This window comes from Balaenoptera musculus, chromosome 3 (assembly GCF_009873245.2).
Source record: "Balaenoptera musculus isolate JJ_BM4_2016_0621 chromosome 3, mBalMus1.pri.v3, whole genome shotgun sequence".
NCBI classification, from domain to species: Eukaryota; Metazoa; Chordata; class Mammalia; order Artiodactyla; family Balaenopteridae; genus Balaenoptera; species Balaenoptera musculus.
The window spans coordinates 25,347,725-25,361,617 of record NC_045787.1 but is presented as its reverse complement, the minus strand read 5'-3'; the positions used below and the strand labels follow the sequence as shown (position 1 = coordinate 25,361,617).

Here is a 13,893-nt window from a genome sequence, read left to right as displayed (position 1 = left end):
AGACATTTAAAGACCCAAATAAAAATATCAAGCCACTTCTCACATAATGTCTCATTTAATCCTCACAAGAACTCCTCAAGGTAGGTATTAATATCCCAAGTTTACAGCAGAGGAAAGTGAAGCTCAGGTTCTATCAATTGTCCAAGGTCATGATGTAGTAAGTGCTGGATTCAGCCCAGGTCTACCTGACTACCAAGCCTACAGACTTAGCTGCTGTGCCATTTGCTTCACATCTTGCACGGAGGCAGATTCTCCTGGAATCAAAGCTCACTGCACTGAGGACCACCAAGAGGCCTTCTCCTACCTTCTTTAAGCCTTCCGTCCTCTGCAGCTGATCCATTTGGGAAAATGGTCTTGACAAAAATCCCCATCTGTCCTCGAATGCAGTCTCGACCTCCAGCAATGCTAAAGCCAAGGCCCTACACGCAAAGGAGGTGGGGGTCCAGGTTGTCAGTGTGGTATTTAACTAAGGGCATCCTTTCCCACTGCAGTATTTCACTGAGGGCACCCTTCTCATTGTAGTATTTAACTGAGGTGTCCTTCCCAAACAGGCTCAGAGTTAAGCTAACTAGCTGTAAAGTCAAATTTGTGTTCCCTTCACCATTTCCCTCCTCAGATCCATTTGCATTGTGCTAGCTATGCATTACATTAAAGGGTGAAAGTTTTAAGTAAACATATGAAATTGCCTAGATTTGACAATCTTTGATCTCCAAAGATGTCAATTTCACATGGCTCAACTAATAGCTCATGAGAGTCATTTCACACTGCAGGTGCCATATTTGTTTTATTCTTTTGTTTTTGTATAATATCAAAATGGATATTTTGATATTTGTATAATATCAAATTATTTATACTATTCCTCTTATAATAATGGCAATGCCATGAAATTCATTCAAAAGGATAACTGGGATTAGTCTCTGAAGCTGCAGGGTCTGACTTTCTTTCAACAGTGGTAAAAGTTGGGGCATTTACCCCATCCTTGATTGTGCCCTAGCTGCCAGGCGGTGACTCCTGAAATCATAAGGGCAAATATGGTATGATGTCACTTGGAGGCCCACAGGAAAGGATGCCAGGGAATCCAATCAAATCCACCCAAAGACCACTTAATCTATTCTTCTTTATACATTTTACTTTTTATTTCATATAAAAACAACACTAAAAAGTAACCATTTAAAACATATATGCTAACATTTACCTGGAGAGCAAAACAATGTACAGAAAGGAGCTCACCTTGCCTTTTTCTTTGTACAGCCCAATGATAGAGATGACCGATGGCCGAATGAGTCTCCAAGGAGATTCCACCTGAGTAGCGCTTAGCGAGCGAGTGGACTTCTTCACAATGTGGTATTCCTAGAAGTCGGCACATGAGGTCAGAGGTAGTCTCACTCATCCTGCTGTGGACTCTGGCATAAAAATATACTCAGATTTGGAAAACCTCAGTTGTCTTTTGTGTTAGACAGCCATTGCCCTCTGGTCCATATCTGGTCCAGTGGCTTAAATAAAGTTTATCATAAAGAACATTGAAGGAACAGCCCCAACTGTCACTGACTGTCATGCTTTCTTCCCCCCACATAAAGAACTGCTTGGCAACCACCTGGGGCTGCTCTTTCCTTGACCCTACTCCACAGATCCTACTTCTCGCCTTCTGGATTGGAGTTAGGAACCGGAAACTGAGAGGCCTCGGAGATACAGAATGACCATCCTCTGCTCAGGTTCTCCCTTGGAAGTCACCCTCGCCCCACCCCAAGTTCACAATCATGGTTAGAAAGTATCTCACCATTTTAAGCTTAATTCACTCACTCAGAACTCAGCAAGCCCTTGTTTCTTATAAAGCCCAAACCGCAAACCCAGACAACTGTTATTTAGTATAAAAGATCCCGCTGAGAGACTGCAGCAGCTTTAGTTCTAATCCCTCACATTTGGAAAATAAAATACTTTCCCACAAGCCACACTTTCCCTTCCTGGCACACAGCAGCTCAAAATCTCGATCTCTTTTTCCTGTCCATCACCCACCATATCCATGTGTGTAAGCAGGGTGCACTATTTATAACAAGAGACTGAACGAATCTCTTGCTAAAGCATTGCGACTATCTAGCTCCTTGCTATTCTTTTTTTTTTTTTTTTAATTTATTTATTTTATTTATTTATTTTTGGCTGCGTTGGGTCTTCGTTACTGCGTGCAGGCTATCTCTAGTTGTGGCGAGCAGGGGCTACTCTTCGTTGAGGTGCACAGGCTTCTCATTGCGGTGGCTTCTCTTGTTGAGGAGCATGGGCTCTAGGCACGCAGGCTTCAGTAGTTGTGGTATGTGGGTTCAGTAGTTGTGGCTCATGGGCTCTAGAGTGCAGGCTCAGTAGTTGTGGTGCACGGACTTAGTTGCTCTGCGGCACGTGGGATCTTCCCGGACCAGGGCTCGAACCCGTGTCCCCTGCATTAGCAGGCGGATTCTTAACCACTGTGCCACGAGGGAAGCCCCGCTATTCTTCTTAGAATAATAAATTGCTTAAATGACACAGATATTCTAGCATAAACAAAAAAATCATTTCATGTTTAATATGAGAAAAGAGACACTAGAAAATAGTTTATCCTTAATTAGCATATTCTACATTCAAAGTTAGAAATGAGATATCTGCTAATGATATTTTCGTATTCTTGGCAACTTAGAACAATTGTATTTTGCTGTTTTACAAAATTATCTGTCAGCCATGTTGGCCTCCCAGACTCTGATTCATTAAAAAAATGACATTGGCTTGGCCAGGTTACCACCCTTTTACCAAAACCATCATGGAAATAGCCAGACATAGCTCTCAAATACAGAGGTTCATGTGCAGACTCATAGGGGAACTCTTTCTCTGATCACCAACCTCCAGCAGCACCTCATTCCATCTCCCCTTTGGCAACCAGAGGCCAGCATGCTTCACTGTTCTCTTGAAGAGTTTCAGGGGTCCCACTACATTTTTAGACCTCCATTGTCCAATATGGCAGCCACTAGCCACCTGTGGCTATCTATATTTAAATTAAGATGAATTAAAATTAAAAATGCACTACTCAGTTTCACTAGCCACTTTTCATGTGCTTAAAAGACACATGTGGCTACCATATTGGGCAGTACAGACATAAAACATTTCCATCACTGCAGAAAGCTTTACTGGATAGCTCTATTCTAGACAATACTTTTTAGTGGAGGGAGAGAAGAAAGAAAGAAAGAAAGAAAGAAAGAAAAAGAAAGAAAGAAAGAAAGAAAGAAAAAGAAAGAAAGAAAGAAAGAAAGAAAGAAAGAAAGAAAAAGAAAGAAAGAAAGAAAGAAAGAAAGAAAGAAAGAATGAAAGAAAGGAAGAAAGAAAGGAAGAACGGAAGAAAGAAAAGAAGGGAGGAAGGGAGGGAGGAAGAAAGAAAGAAAGAAAAAAGAAAGAAAGAAAGAAAAGAAAAGAAAGGCGGGAGGGAGGGAGGAAGGAAGGAAGGTGAATCCTGGGAGAAAAAAAAAAGCAGAAAATAAGAAGAGAAGACAAGGGAAAGAACAACTTGAAGAGGAAAAAAAAGTTTCTTCTTTAAAATCTTCACTAGCCTGTGCTTCCTGGTTCCTAGAAGCCTGGTTAGAAGCAATAGGTATTCCTGGGCTATAAATACAGTCAGGTTTCCTCAGCAGGTCAGTTAGGAAATCAGCACCTCAATGCTGGACATCCTTGGCCATGATGGCAGCAGATCCGCTCTCACCTTCCTCATTAACTAAAATCGTCTGATAATGCAGCTCTCCTACGACTTCTTGATCTCCCCCCTGCCTCTGTTGATCCAATTGGATCATTCTGCACAGGCCACAGACTTGTCTCCAGACATGGGTCTGGAGGAGTTCTAACCAGGCCCTATGCAAGTTTTTTGCTCTGCTTTTGCTCGGTGCCCCAATTCAAGTTGCCATTGGGGGGATTCAACACAAGACAGCCTAATCAGCAGCTGCCTCTGAAACACGGGCACTTTTTAATTTTATTGGTCAGGCAAAACTCCCTGCACAGGGATTCTGGTGCATTGCTTGGAGCCAAATACTCAGCCTCTTTGGGATTCTGTTGTCCTATCTGTAAAAAGGTGAGACACAAAAAGCAAGGGCCCAACCCAGATGCCCTGAGGCAGGTCTTTTAGAACTCAACTATCAGAGTCTCCACGCACTTACAGGTGTCACTACTGCCACACCCTCCTCCTCCCTCTCCACTTCACTGCAGGCCAGGGGACAAGATGCCAGTGACTCCTCTTGAGCGCTCTGGCCGATGGTGCCAGGACTCAAAGACACTCCACAAGTTCCCCAGAGACTGAGCCTGCCTCCAACTGGGTTATGAGACGTCTACCCAGTTTCTACTGGGTTGAGGATGACGGAATTGAGGGGGAGCCCCTGCGCAGGGTTATGGAGCCCCGAGCTCTGGTGGGGACGGGCCCTGGAATATTAACATCCCCACCTTCCTCCGCCCTCTCGCAGCCTCTTCTGACCTTGGCTGCTTGAGTCATTACTGTATAACAGGTAGGATCCCAGGCACAGCATAGGCACACCCCACCGCCTCCCTCCCTCACACGTCCCCACAGCCACCCACCCACCAGGCTATGCTGACACACGACACACCCACTAAACAAGAGATGGTGGTTCTCGCCACAGACCGTGAGGCGCCATTGTCTCCTGGCAGTTGAAAGCAGCTCTCGTTTCCAAAACACACAGTAGAAAGAGGATCAAGGTTTTTTTTCTTCTCTTCTATTTTCAAATATTAGGCTGACTACTTCCATCTAGCCTCCCTGGACAGATCTCACTGACTATGCTATATCTCTAGTCCTGAACACCCCTGGCCCTCACAGACGGACAGGCCTTCAGAACACGGAAGCTCCTGCTGGTCTCCGAGAGAATAAAAGAAAACCTGGAGACCCAGGGCTGGAAACATGCTCTTCCATCCCTAACCAAGTAGCTGTGACTGGATAAGGAAGCCAGGGGCTCCACGGTGCTGCACTACCTGTGCTGTGCCCGTCGAGTCCAGGAGCTGGGGGAGAGAGTGCTTCCGGCCATCTCGGGAGACCTCCAACATCCTGGCCCGGGGGTCCCCATTTCTCAGCATCAGCTCATTATATTCTTCAACAGACTCTAGACGGTGCACACCCCCTTGAAAAAACAGAGGGAAAACATGACTTGATATAGAATGAAGAGAATCCTAAGAACATGCATAGGTATAAACTTGTTGATTTCCACCCACATTCATGGTTGCTCAGACGGCCTGGTGTCCAATACTTCAATACTTTCAAAGCACCCAGCTCACTGTTCTCTGCCATCAAGCTCTGTGTAAGCTTGGTGCGTGCTGAGCCCATAATGCCAGACTCTGAAGAAAGTGCTCGTTTTTGAAGTGAACAGCTTCAAAAAGGGGCAATGTATATGTTTCATCCAAGTAAGATGTAGCTGTGGTTGATAAGGCAATAAACAATAGTGAGAATGCTATCAGTAGATGACTTCTTAGTGCTGGAGGAATATCACTTTGTGGCTGGTATAGTTCCATGATTGGGGGATGCCTTTTTCCATGTATAGCAATGACTACTGAAACAAAGTTTTAGTTAAAGTATAACAACTTACAGAAATGGGCAGAAATCATTAAGTGTACATACAGTTCCATGAAATTTCACAAAATGAATATGCCAATAACCAACATCCAGACTAAGACACAGAATATTACCAGATCCCCAAATCCCCTTTTGGGCCACTAACCCCCTCACCCGAGGGTAACCATTATCCCAGCTTCTAACACCACAGATCACTCTTGCCTATTTTCAAACTTGATATAAATGAACACATACAATATGCTTGTTTTGGTATCTGGCTCCTCGTTCTTAGTATTTGTGAAATTCCATCATGTTGCTGCATTCCAATGGTTTGTTCATCTCCTTTCTGCATGCTATTTCATTGTATAAACACAGCACAATCTATTTATCCATTCTATTGCTGATGGACATTTGATTTCTTTCCAGTTTCAGATCTAGAATAAGGGTCAGCAAACTTTTTCTGTAAAGGCCAGATAGTAAATGTTTTAGGCTTTATGAGTCACAAATGGTCTCAGTCACACATTCTTTAAAATTTTTTTTACAATGCGCTAAAAATGTAGAAAGCATTTCTATCTGTGGGCCATCCAAATACAGCTGTGGGCAGAAGCTTGCTGACCCCGATCTAGAATATACTGTTACTGGACATTCTGTGACGTACCTGTTGGATGTACCTAGGAGAGGCGTGGCAGGGTTACAGGTATGTGTTCCCCTTCACCACGCACGATCACCAGGGTGTGTGAGTGCTTGTTATTCCACTTCCTTGTCACACTTAGCAGTGTCAGTCTTTCTAATTTTAGCCACTCTGCTGGATATATAATGGTATTTCCCCGTGGTTCATAATTTACATTTCACTGAGGACTAGTGAGATTGAGTTTCTTTTCAAGTATTCATTGGCTGTTTTTCTTCTTTAAGGTTGTAAAGAGGCTGTTCAAGTCTTTTGCTCATTCCTTTTTTTTTCTTTTTACTTTTTTAATTGGACTACTAGAAAATTTTATTATTTTTTTTCTTTGCTCATTCTTTTATTGGATTTTTCTCTGTTGATTTACAGGAGTTTTATTTTTTTTATTGTTAATATATTTTGGATATGAGTCCTTTGTGGGATCTATGTATTGCAAATATCTTCTCCATGTCTGTGACTTGCCTTTTCACTCTCTCAATGGTATTTTTTGATGAACAGAAGTTCATAATTTTAATGTAGAACAGCATATATTTTCCCTTTACGGTTAGTACTCATGTCTTGTTTAAGAAATCATTATAGTAATGATTTTTAAAGACATCTTTATCATACTTAGTTTATATTATACACTATTTTAAAATAAGATAGTTTAAGGGACTTTAATCTTTTTAAAATTTTTAATTTATTTTTTATTGAAGTATAGTTGATGTATAATATAAATTACACATGTACAATATAGTGAATCACAGTTTTTAAAGGTTATATTCCATTCATAGTTATTATAAAATATTGGCTATATTCCCTGTGTTGTACAATATATCCTTGTAGCTTATTTTATACCTAATAGTTTGTACCTCTTAATCCCCTACCCCTATGGCCCCTCCCCCGCTTCCCTCTCCCCAATGGTAACCACTAGTTTGTTCTCTATATCTGTGAGTCTGATTCTTTTTTTGTTATATGCACTAGTTGGTCGTATTTTTTAGCTTCTACATATAAGTGGTATCATACAGTATTTCTCTTTCTCTGTCTGACTTCTTTCACTTAGCATAATACCCTCCAAGTCCATCCATGTTGCTGCAAATGCCATTATTTAGTTCTTTTTTATGGCTGAGTAATATTCCATTGTATATATATATACACATCTTCCTTATCCATTCATCTGCTGATGAACATTCAGGTTGCTTCCATATCTTGCAATTGTAAATAACGCTGTTGTGAACACTGGGGTGCGTGTATCTTTTTGGATTAGTGTATTAGTTTTTCTTTAATATATGTACCCAGGAGTGGAATTGGTTGGTCATATGGTAGTTCTATTTTTAGTTTTTTGAGAAACCGCCATATTGTTTTCCCTTGTGGCTACACCAGTTTACATTCCCACCAACAGTGTATGAGGGTTTAAGGGACTTTAATTTTAAATGATGGATCAATTACATTGAATGTAGCTATATTCATATTATGATGTTTATATTATATACTATATATATGTGGAGAGCCATGTATATATATGTGTTTGTGTATATAACTATATATACATATAGATTCTTTGAAATATCAAATTTTCCTAGACTATGTAATATTTCATTTGATGACTTAAAGTTTCAATTTATCTAAAAATTTCTCAGGAAGTTTTTCATGGAATAAAACAAGATGATTCTGTACTCTTTTAAAAATATATAATGTATTGATGAGTTTTTAATAGTGATGAAAAGTTAGAACAGGGCTGATACAGTTATATTATAATGGACATCACTAAAGGCCTGGTTTTTCAAAAGCTACATATTAACTTTGTGATACAAATTTCAGGTTTTCAAACACCTGAAATTCCTTTGCAATCAAAAGAAAAATTTTCATTTTCACAAACCTAAGGCATTAACATGGATAAATCAAAAATACCAAAGTTAAAAGGGACCCTGCTGGCAAAAAAGGAGGTATGAAGTAAAGAAAACTCTGGTTAGAATATCAGGAAAAATGTTCCATGAAATCGCTTTAGTCATTTTGGAGCCAGACTGGCCAAAATCTTAGTGGAAATGGCTGGAAACTCTTTACAGAACCTCCTTAATAATTCATGACTTAATAATTCATGACCAGATTAATCTATCTTGGCATGCTTACTCATCTGAAAAAGATTTATTAGAAGAAAATTCCTTTTGAGCTGACAGGGAAGCACTTGCCATTGATAGAAGAGAAACCACATACGGTAGTGTCTGTAGATAATATACTGATATGTGAATACCAGAGTGACTCGCTTAAGAAAATATGAAATAAATATCCAGGTTTACAGGACACAGAAATTAGGAGGTGATCACATTAAAATCTCCTGCATTCAAATGTCTTTAGACTGAACATATTTCAAAGCACTGAATGGAGAACCAATTCCTTAAGCCTCTTTAACGTGCCTCCAAATTACTTTTCCAGTCTTAGCTCCCACTATCCTGCTACATGAATTCATTGCTCTAGCCTGCTGGTCCTCAAAGGAGAGGATTTGTCCTCTACCCACATCCTTTCCCAAACTGGGAAGCATATAACTATCACGTGAAGTTTTACTCAATTTTGCCCACACCATCACCTCCCATGCCAAGAATCTCCTTCCCTCTAATCTCTCTGTTGGACTGAATCGTTGTTACTGTTGGATTATTGGATCTTTCAGATAGCTGAGGCAGAAAAACAGTTGCCAAAAACTTCTCTAACCAATTCTTTTCCCCATCGTCCCTAAGTATTTCTCACGCATTTTGTCCCAAGTCTAGACCCCGGTTTTCCTCCTCCTATGTTCTACCAAGCCCCGCCAATGTACCGGCCATCCTTTACCTTGCATCCTCTGGATGGCTCCCCCAGTGTCACAACTCAGAGAGATTTCAGTCTTCATACCTCCTGTTTGTGCCTTATCATGACCTGCAAGTTCTTGAGAATCTTCCTATCTGAACCCATTCAAGCATCTTCCCCTCTTGAGAGGGAGTGAGAACCATGATAATGATAATGAAAATGACAATGATGAACGTGGTATTAACGATGACAGTCATAACAGTGGCAGTTACCATGTGGTGAGGGCCTACTGCTGCCACAGTTTAGAGTAGCGGTACCATATGCATTCGCTCAACTGGATCTCTCAACAAGGCCCAGCATTTAGAAGGCATTCACACTGATTTGCAATTATAACCCTCATGTTACAGGTGAAAAATTTGAGACCCAAAGAAGTTAAGTCACCTGTCCCAGGTCACACAGCCAGTAATGGCAGAGCTGGGAATTGCACACAGTTCTTCCTGACTTTGTGCATGTGCTTCTTCTACTATATTTCCTTGTTATGGCCTTGGATGTCTAGGAAAAACACAGGAAGAGAGGGTGGCATCCATTTGTGGCAAACAGTAGCCAGTTCTGGATTTACTACTCAGCCAAATGTCTTGCACATTCTAAATTAATAGTACGAACATGGAGAATCATAGACCTGGAAGGTGGTCAGCTAAGATCCCCTCCCCACGTCTGTATCCGTAAAGCCCCAGACTGGGGAATGGGATTCTCTCCAAGTTCCTCAGGAAGCCAAGGGGCGGGTAGGAAGAACTCTGTCTGGAAGGCAGACTGAATGAGTGACCTTTGGGATCCCCTTAACTTCTCTGGTCACATCCATAAAATGAGGAATGTGACTGCACTGGTTTCAAAGGTCCCTGTATTTCCCCAGAGCTCTATGACCCTCCCCTGGGAACTGTTTATAAGGTGCTGATCAGACAGCTGACCTAAAGACCTCCTTCCCCACCGCAAACACACATAGGATTTAGATGTATTTCTCTCAGTTGTTCCTCGGGGCTGAAGGGGAGCTGCTCGTTCTCTCCATGTGAGGACCATCAACATGAGCTTTCCCTCTAGTCTTATCAGCCTCTGGTCATCACATTGCTTTTTGTCGCAAACCGATATCCTAACACTCAGTCAGATAGACACTACCTAATTATTCTGAGTTACAAATACAAAGCAATTCATTTTGTCACTGAGTGTTTTTTTTTTTTTAATGGATGTATTTTATGGTCCTAAACCCGCCACCTTACCTGAGAATAGTAGGGGGCAGGCAATGTGGGTTGGAGATGCTCTTGGTTGGCAGCCAGAGACAGCAGGAAGATGAAACTGACATACTGGGGGATGGCGATACACCATGCTTTGTACTAGGTGCTTTTATGTGTGTTTTTTGTTTGTTTCAACCTTTCAAAGTCAGGATGATAATCTCTTTTTTTTAGGTGAGGGAGTGGAGGTTCAGGGAGGTTAAATAACCAGCCCGAGGTCATAAGGTAACTCAAGAGCTGAGGGGTAAACTTGATTCCACCAAGCTTCCAAACTCTTGCTTTTCCTGCTAGACCAGATGTCTTTCACTGCTGGGTAGCCAGGGGTGATTTCTCCATGAGACCAGCAGACACATTGCTGAGGGCCCATGCCACTTCTAGGGGCCTGCAAAAATGTTTTGATTTCTTTTAAATTCAGGAGAAAAAAAATGAACATAATAGTAATTAATAGATGATAATGAATCCAGCTTGTATCTTTATACCAGTGCAGCCATGAAATATAATTTGCGGGTTTTTTCCCTCTTTTTCTATAGAAAGAGCCTGTCAAGGCTAAAGGGCCTCAGACCCACAAAAGTCCCCACACACAGCCTCTGACTTTCTCTCTCAGGGCCTAGGCCAGCTGCTATGATGTGCCCAGGAAATGTCAAATCTATTTGTTACAAAAACTACACCTCCATCCCATTTCCCCCTTCCCTACCCCATTTAGTTGAGATGCAGATTTGTTACTAAATAAATAGCTCTTTGCCCCAGGTTCCCATGGACCAGGGGTTTGAGGAAGAGGTATGTTTGCTGGAAAGATAGGCCATCAGGAGTATTCCACAGTGAAAGGGTCACCTTAATCCTGTTGAAGTAAATGAACCAAACACTACAGGAAATTTATGTTTAAGCAAAGGCAAACAGAGATGTTGACATTCATTTCATTATGACTCAAATAAAAATACTGACATGGGCAGCCAGGCTGAAGGTGGTTGTTATGCCCGGGGCATGCACCATCAAAAGGAAAAAGAATTTGGAGGTTTTAAGGAAAAAAAGAGCTCATCCTGCAAATGACTTTATCTTCCCCAACTCCTGAGGCTGGAAGCTCCATTTCAGGCAGGCGTATCAGGCAAAGAGTCCACATACCTGAAAGACGACTCTTGAGCTTCATTTTACTGTTTCCTTGTTTCGGACTTTCCAAGGGCCCCTTGGATTCCTCGGGGCCGCACGCATCTTGGGGGTCCTCTGTCCCAGGCATCTGAAATGCAGAAAGCACAGAGCTGATGGGAGAGGCTAGCCTGCGGCCACTTCCGCCATCTCCTCTGAGACATTATCTCAGGCTCAAGCAGCAGCAATACAGGCGTCACATGAGAAAAAAGTTTCATGGGATCAAAGCACAGCCCTTCAGATAACCTGGAACCACACAGCCTCACGTGGACAAGTTCCTCCTCAGCATGCATTTCACCGCACAGCATAGAATCAGGGAGGTTTCAAACTGGAAAGGGCCCATGGGGCCATTTTGTTTCTTGAGAAAGTGTGTTGATCAAGGTCACCCAGGTGGTCACAAAGCCACAAGTAGATTGCAGGTCCCCTGACTGGTGGGCCAGTGCTTTTCTCTACAGTACAAACTGCAACAATTATTAAACCAGAAATTTTAAATTCAATTCTAAAATTCTTAAAATACAGTAAAGCCTTGATTTTGTGGCAGCCAAATTAACTACACCCTGGGTCAACCAGATATTCCATGTGTTGCACTCCCATTAAAAAGAAACAACAACCCCAAAATGGAGTTGCTTGTGCTAAGCCCCACCAAGACTTCATACCTAAAGGAATTGCAGTTCCAGCCTCTCCCAGGAGTAGAATTTAAACCAGCCAGCCAGGAATCTCCTGGTCAGTGAGGTAATCTGCCTGAAACCCCATTTTTCTTTAAGGGACGGTAACCTTGCCTGAAAGAATCCAGTCTTGTAACTTCCATCCCACCCTCTCTCCGCCTATAAAACCTTCCATTTTGTACAACTTCTCAGAGTGCCTTTCTCCTTTCTAGATGGGATGCTGCCCGAGACATGAATTGCTGAATAAAGCCAATTAGATCTTCAAATTTACTCGGTTGAATTTTGTTTTTTAACACTCCTGAGTACTGACTGATTAAATACCTTCCAGAATCAAGCACCACCCAGGATACACAGAGGCATCTATGAAGTCAGCCCACACGTCTGTTAAGTTGTATGTCTACATTATCAGACACCAACAGGTTATGCAAAAAGGATGACCCCAAGGCCCCTTGGTCCTCCATCTGAGAAAAGCCCAACATGCTAAGAAGAACTACGCTTATTAGAGAGGAGAAGGAGACTTACGTGCTTGAGAGTGGCTATAAAATATCTGGGGGGTAAATTTATATGTGCAAAACTTAGGAGATACAACAAACAAATGAGCCTTCTCATTTGAAATTTTATTTTCCTTTGAGGTTCTGGAGAAAAAAAGTCATATGAATTAAAATAGATAAGATTCACACTAAGGAACATATATGTACTTTAAAAAGACATAGATGATATCCTTTACCACTTAGCAGTCATTGGAAAGTCTTGTAATTATAATGTAAAAAAAAACCCCTGAATTTTAACAGATAATAAAAATTATACATTGTATATCAAATTCAGTTTATGAAAACATAAAGTAAGCAGTAAGAGTAATCTCCCAGGTAAGCCCCCTTTTTAAGAGGTAATTGTTTATAGCTAAATCTTATACGTAATATAAAAGATCTGGAAGCTTCCCCCATCCCCCTCAAGTTCAAGTATCTTTTGGGATGAGAAAGAAGAAAAGAAAAATTCTGAGAAATGAGGAGATGTAGGCAAATTGAGGAAGAGGCATTGGGAAAACAAATTAATCTTGATATATAAAACAAAGATAAATTTGGTGAATTCCTATTACAACGTCCAGGATTGGCAGGTCTCCAGGTTTAAATTATGAAGTAAAGGCAAGAATGGAATCCTGAGGGTGATTTTAGAGATTCTCTAGAGGGACATCTTTCCCAACACCAAATTGGGGCATTAATTCATACACAGTACAAAAGAAGCCTCTTGGAGACACGCCAGGGATCGGGGGGCACAGAAGGAGACATGCAAATAGGAATAATCCAAAGAGAAGCCTCAGGGCCTCTCCTTTGCTTGGCTTAAAAACTTTATGGAAAGAATCTGTCTCCAGACTGTAAACAGCAATTGCTGGAGACGGAGTAAAATTCCTGGTTCTTCCCGGTTACACCGCCTGACCCAGGCTCCCAGAGAAAGGTATTCCTCAGTTTGCTAGTCACTACCTCCTCTGATGCCCATTACATAGGTGGCTTATTACACAGCGGTCAAGTCTCAGACCATCAGAAAGGCTGACTGAGAAGCTCATATGCCCAGCAACCCCAGCCCACCATTCCTGGACCTGAGAGGTTTCCTCCTTCCACTCTGCGCTCCAGTTTTCCAGCACAGCCCCAGGTTTGCACACAGTCAGAGACATTTTGGAGATGACAGAAGCACTCACAGAAGGAAAGTGGCCTGTCCGAGGCTTCCCAACTCCTACACGCGAGGTTGCGACTTCACATTCAGTCTCCGGATTTCCAGCTTCAGGTATTACCAGGCTATTTCCCACCTCCAACCTGAGAT

General features: G+C 41.8%; 1 protein-coding gene across 4 annotated transcripts in view; it reads right to left on the bottom strand.

Annotated features, from left to right (window-relative positions):
• PDZD2 (PDZ domain containing 2) overlaps nucleotides 1-13,893 on the bottom strand; it is a 373,142-nt gene that overhangs the window by 43,084 nt on the left and 316,165 nt on the right. For all 4 annotated transcript variants that reach the window (XM_036846552.1, XM_036846553.1, XM_036846554.1 and 1 more), the window contains 4 exons: nucleotides 11,393-11,504; nucleotides 4,981-5,126; nucleotides 1,231-1,350; nucleotides 305-419 (listed from right to left, as the gene is read on the bottom strand). In XM_036846552.1, the coding sequence (XP_036702447.1) occupies nucleotides 305-419; nucleotides 1,231-1,350; nucleotides 4,981-5,126; nucleotides 11,393-11,504 (493 nt within the window). The remainder of the gene's footprint in view (nucleotides 1-304; nucleotides 420-1,230; nucleotides 1,351-4,980; nucleotides 5,127-11,392; nucleotides 11,505-13,893) is intronic.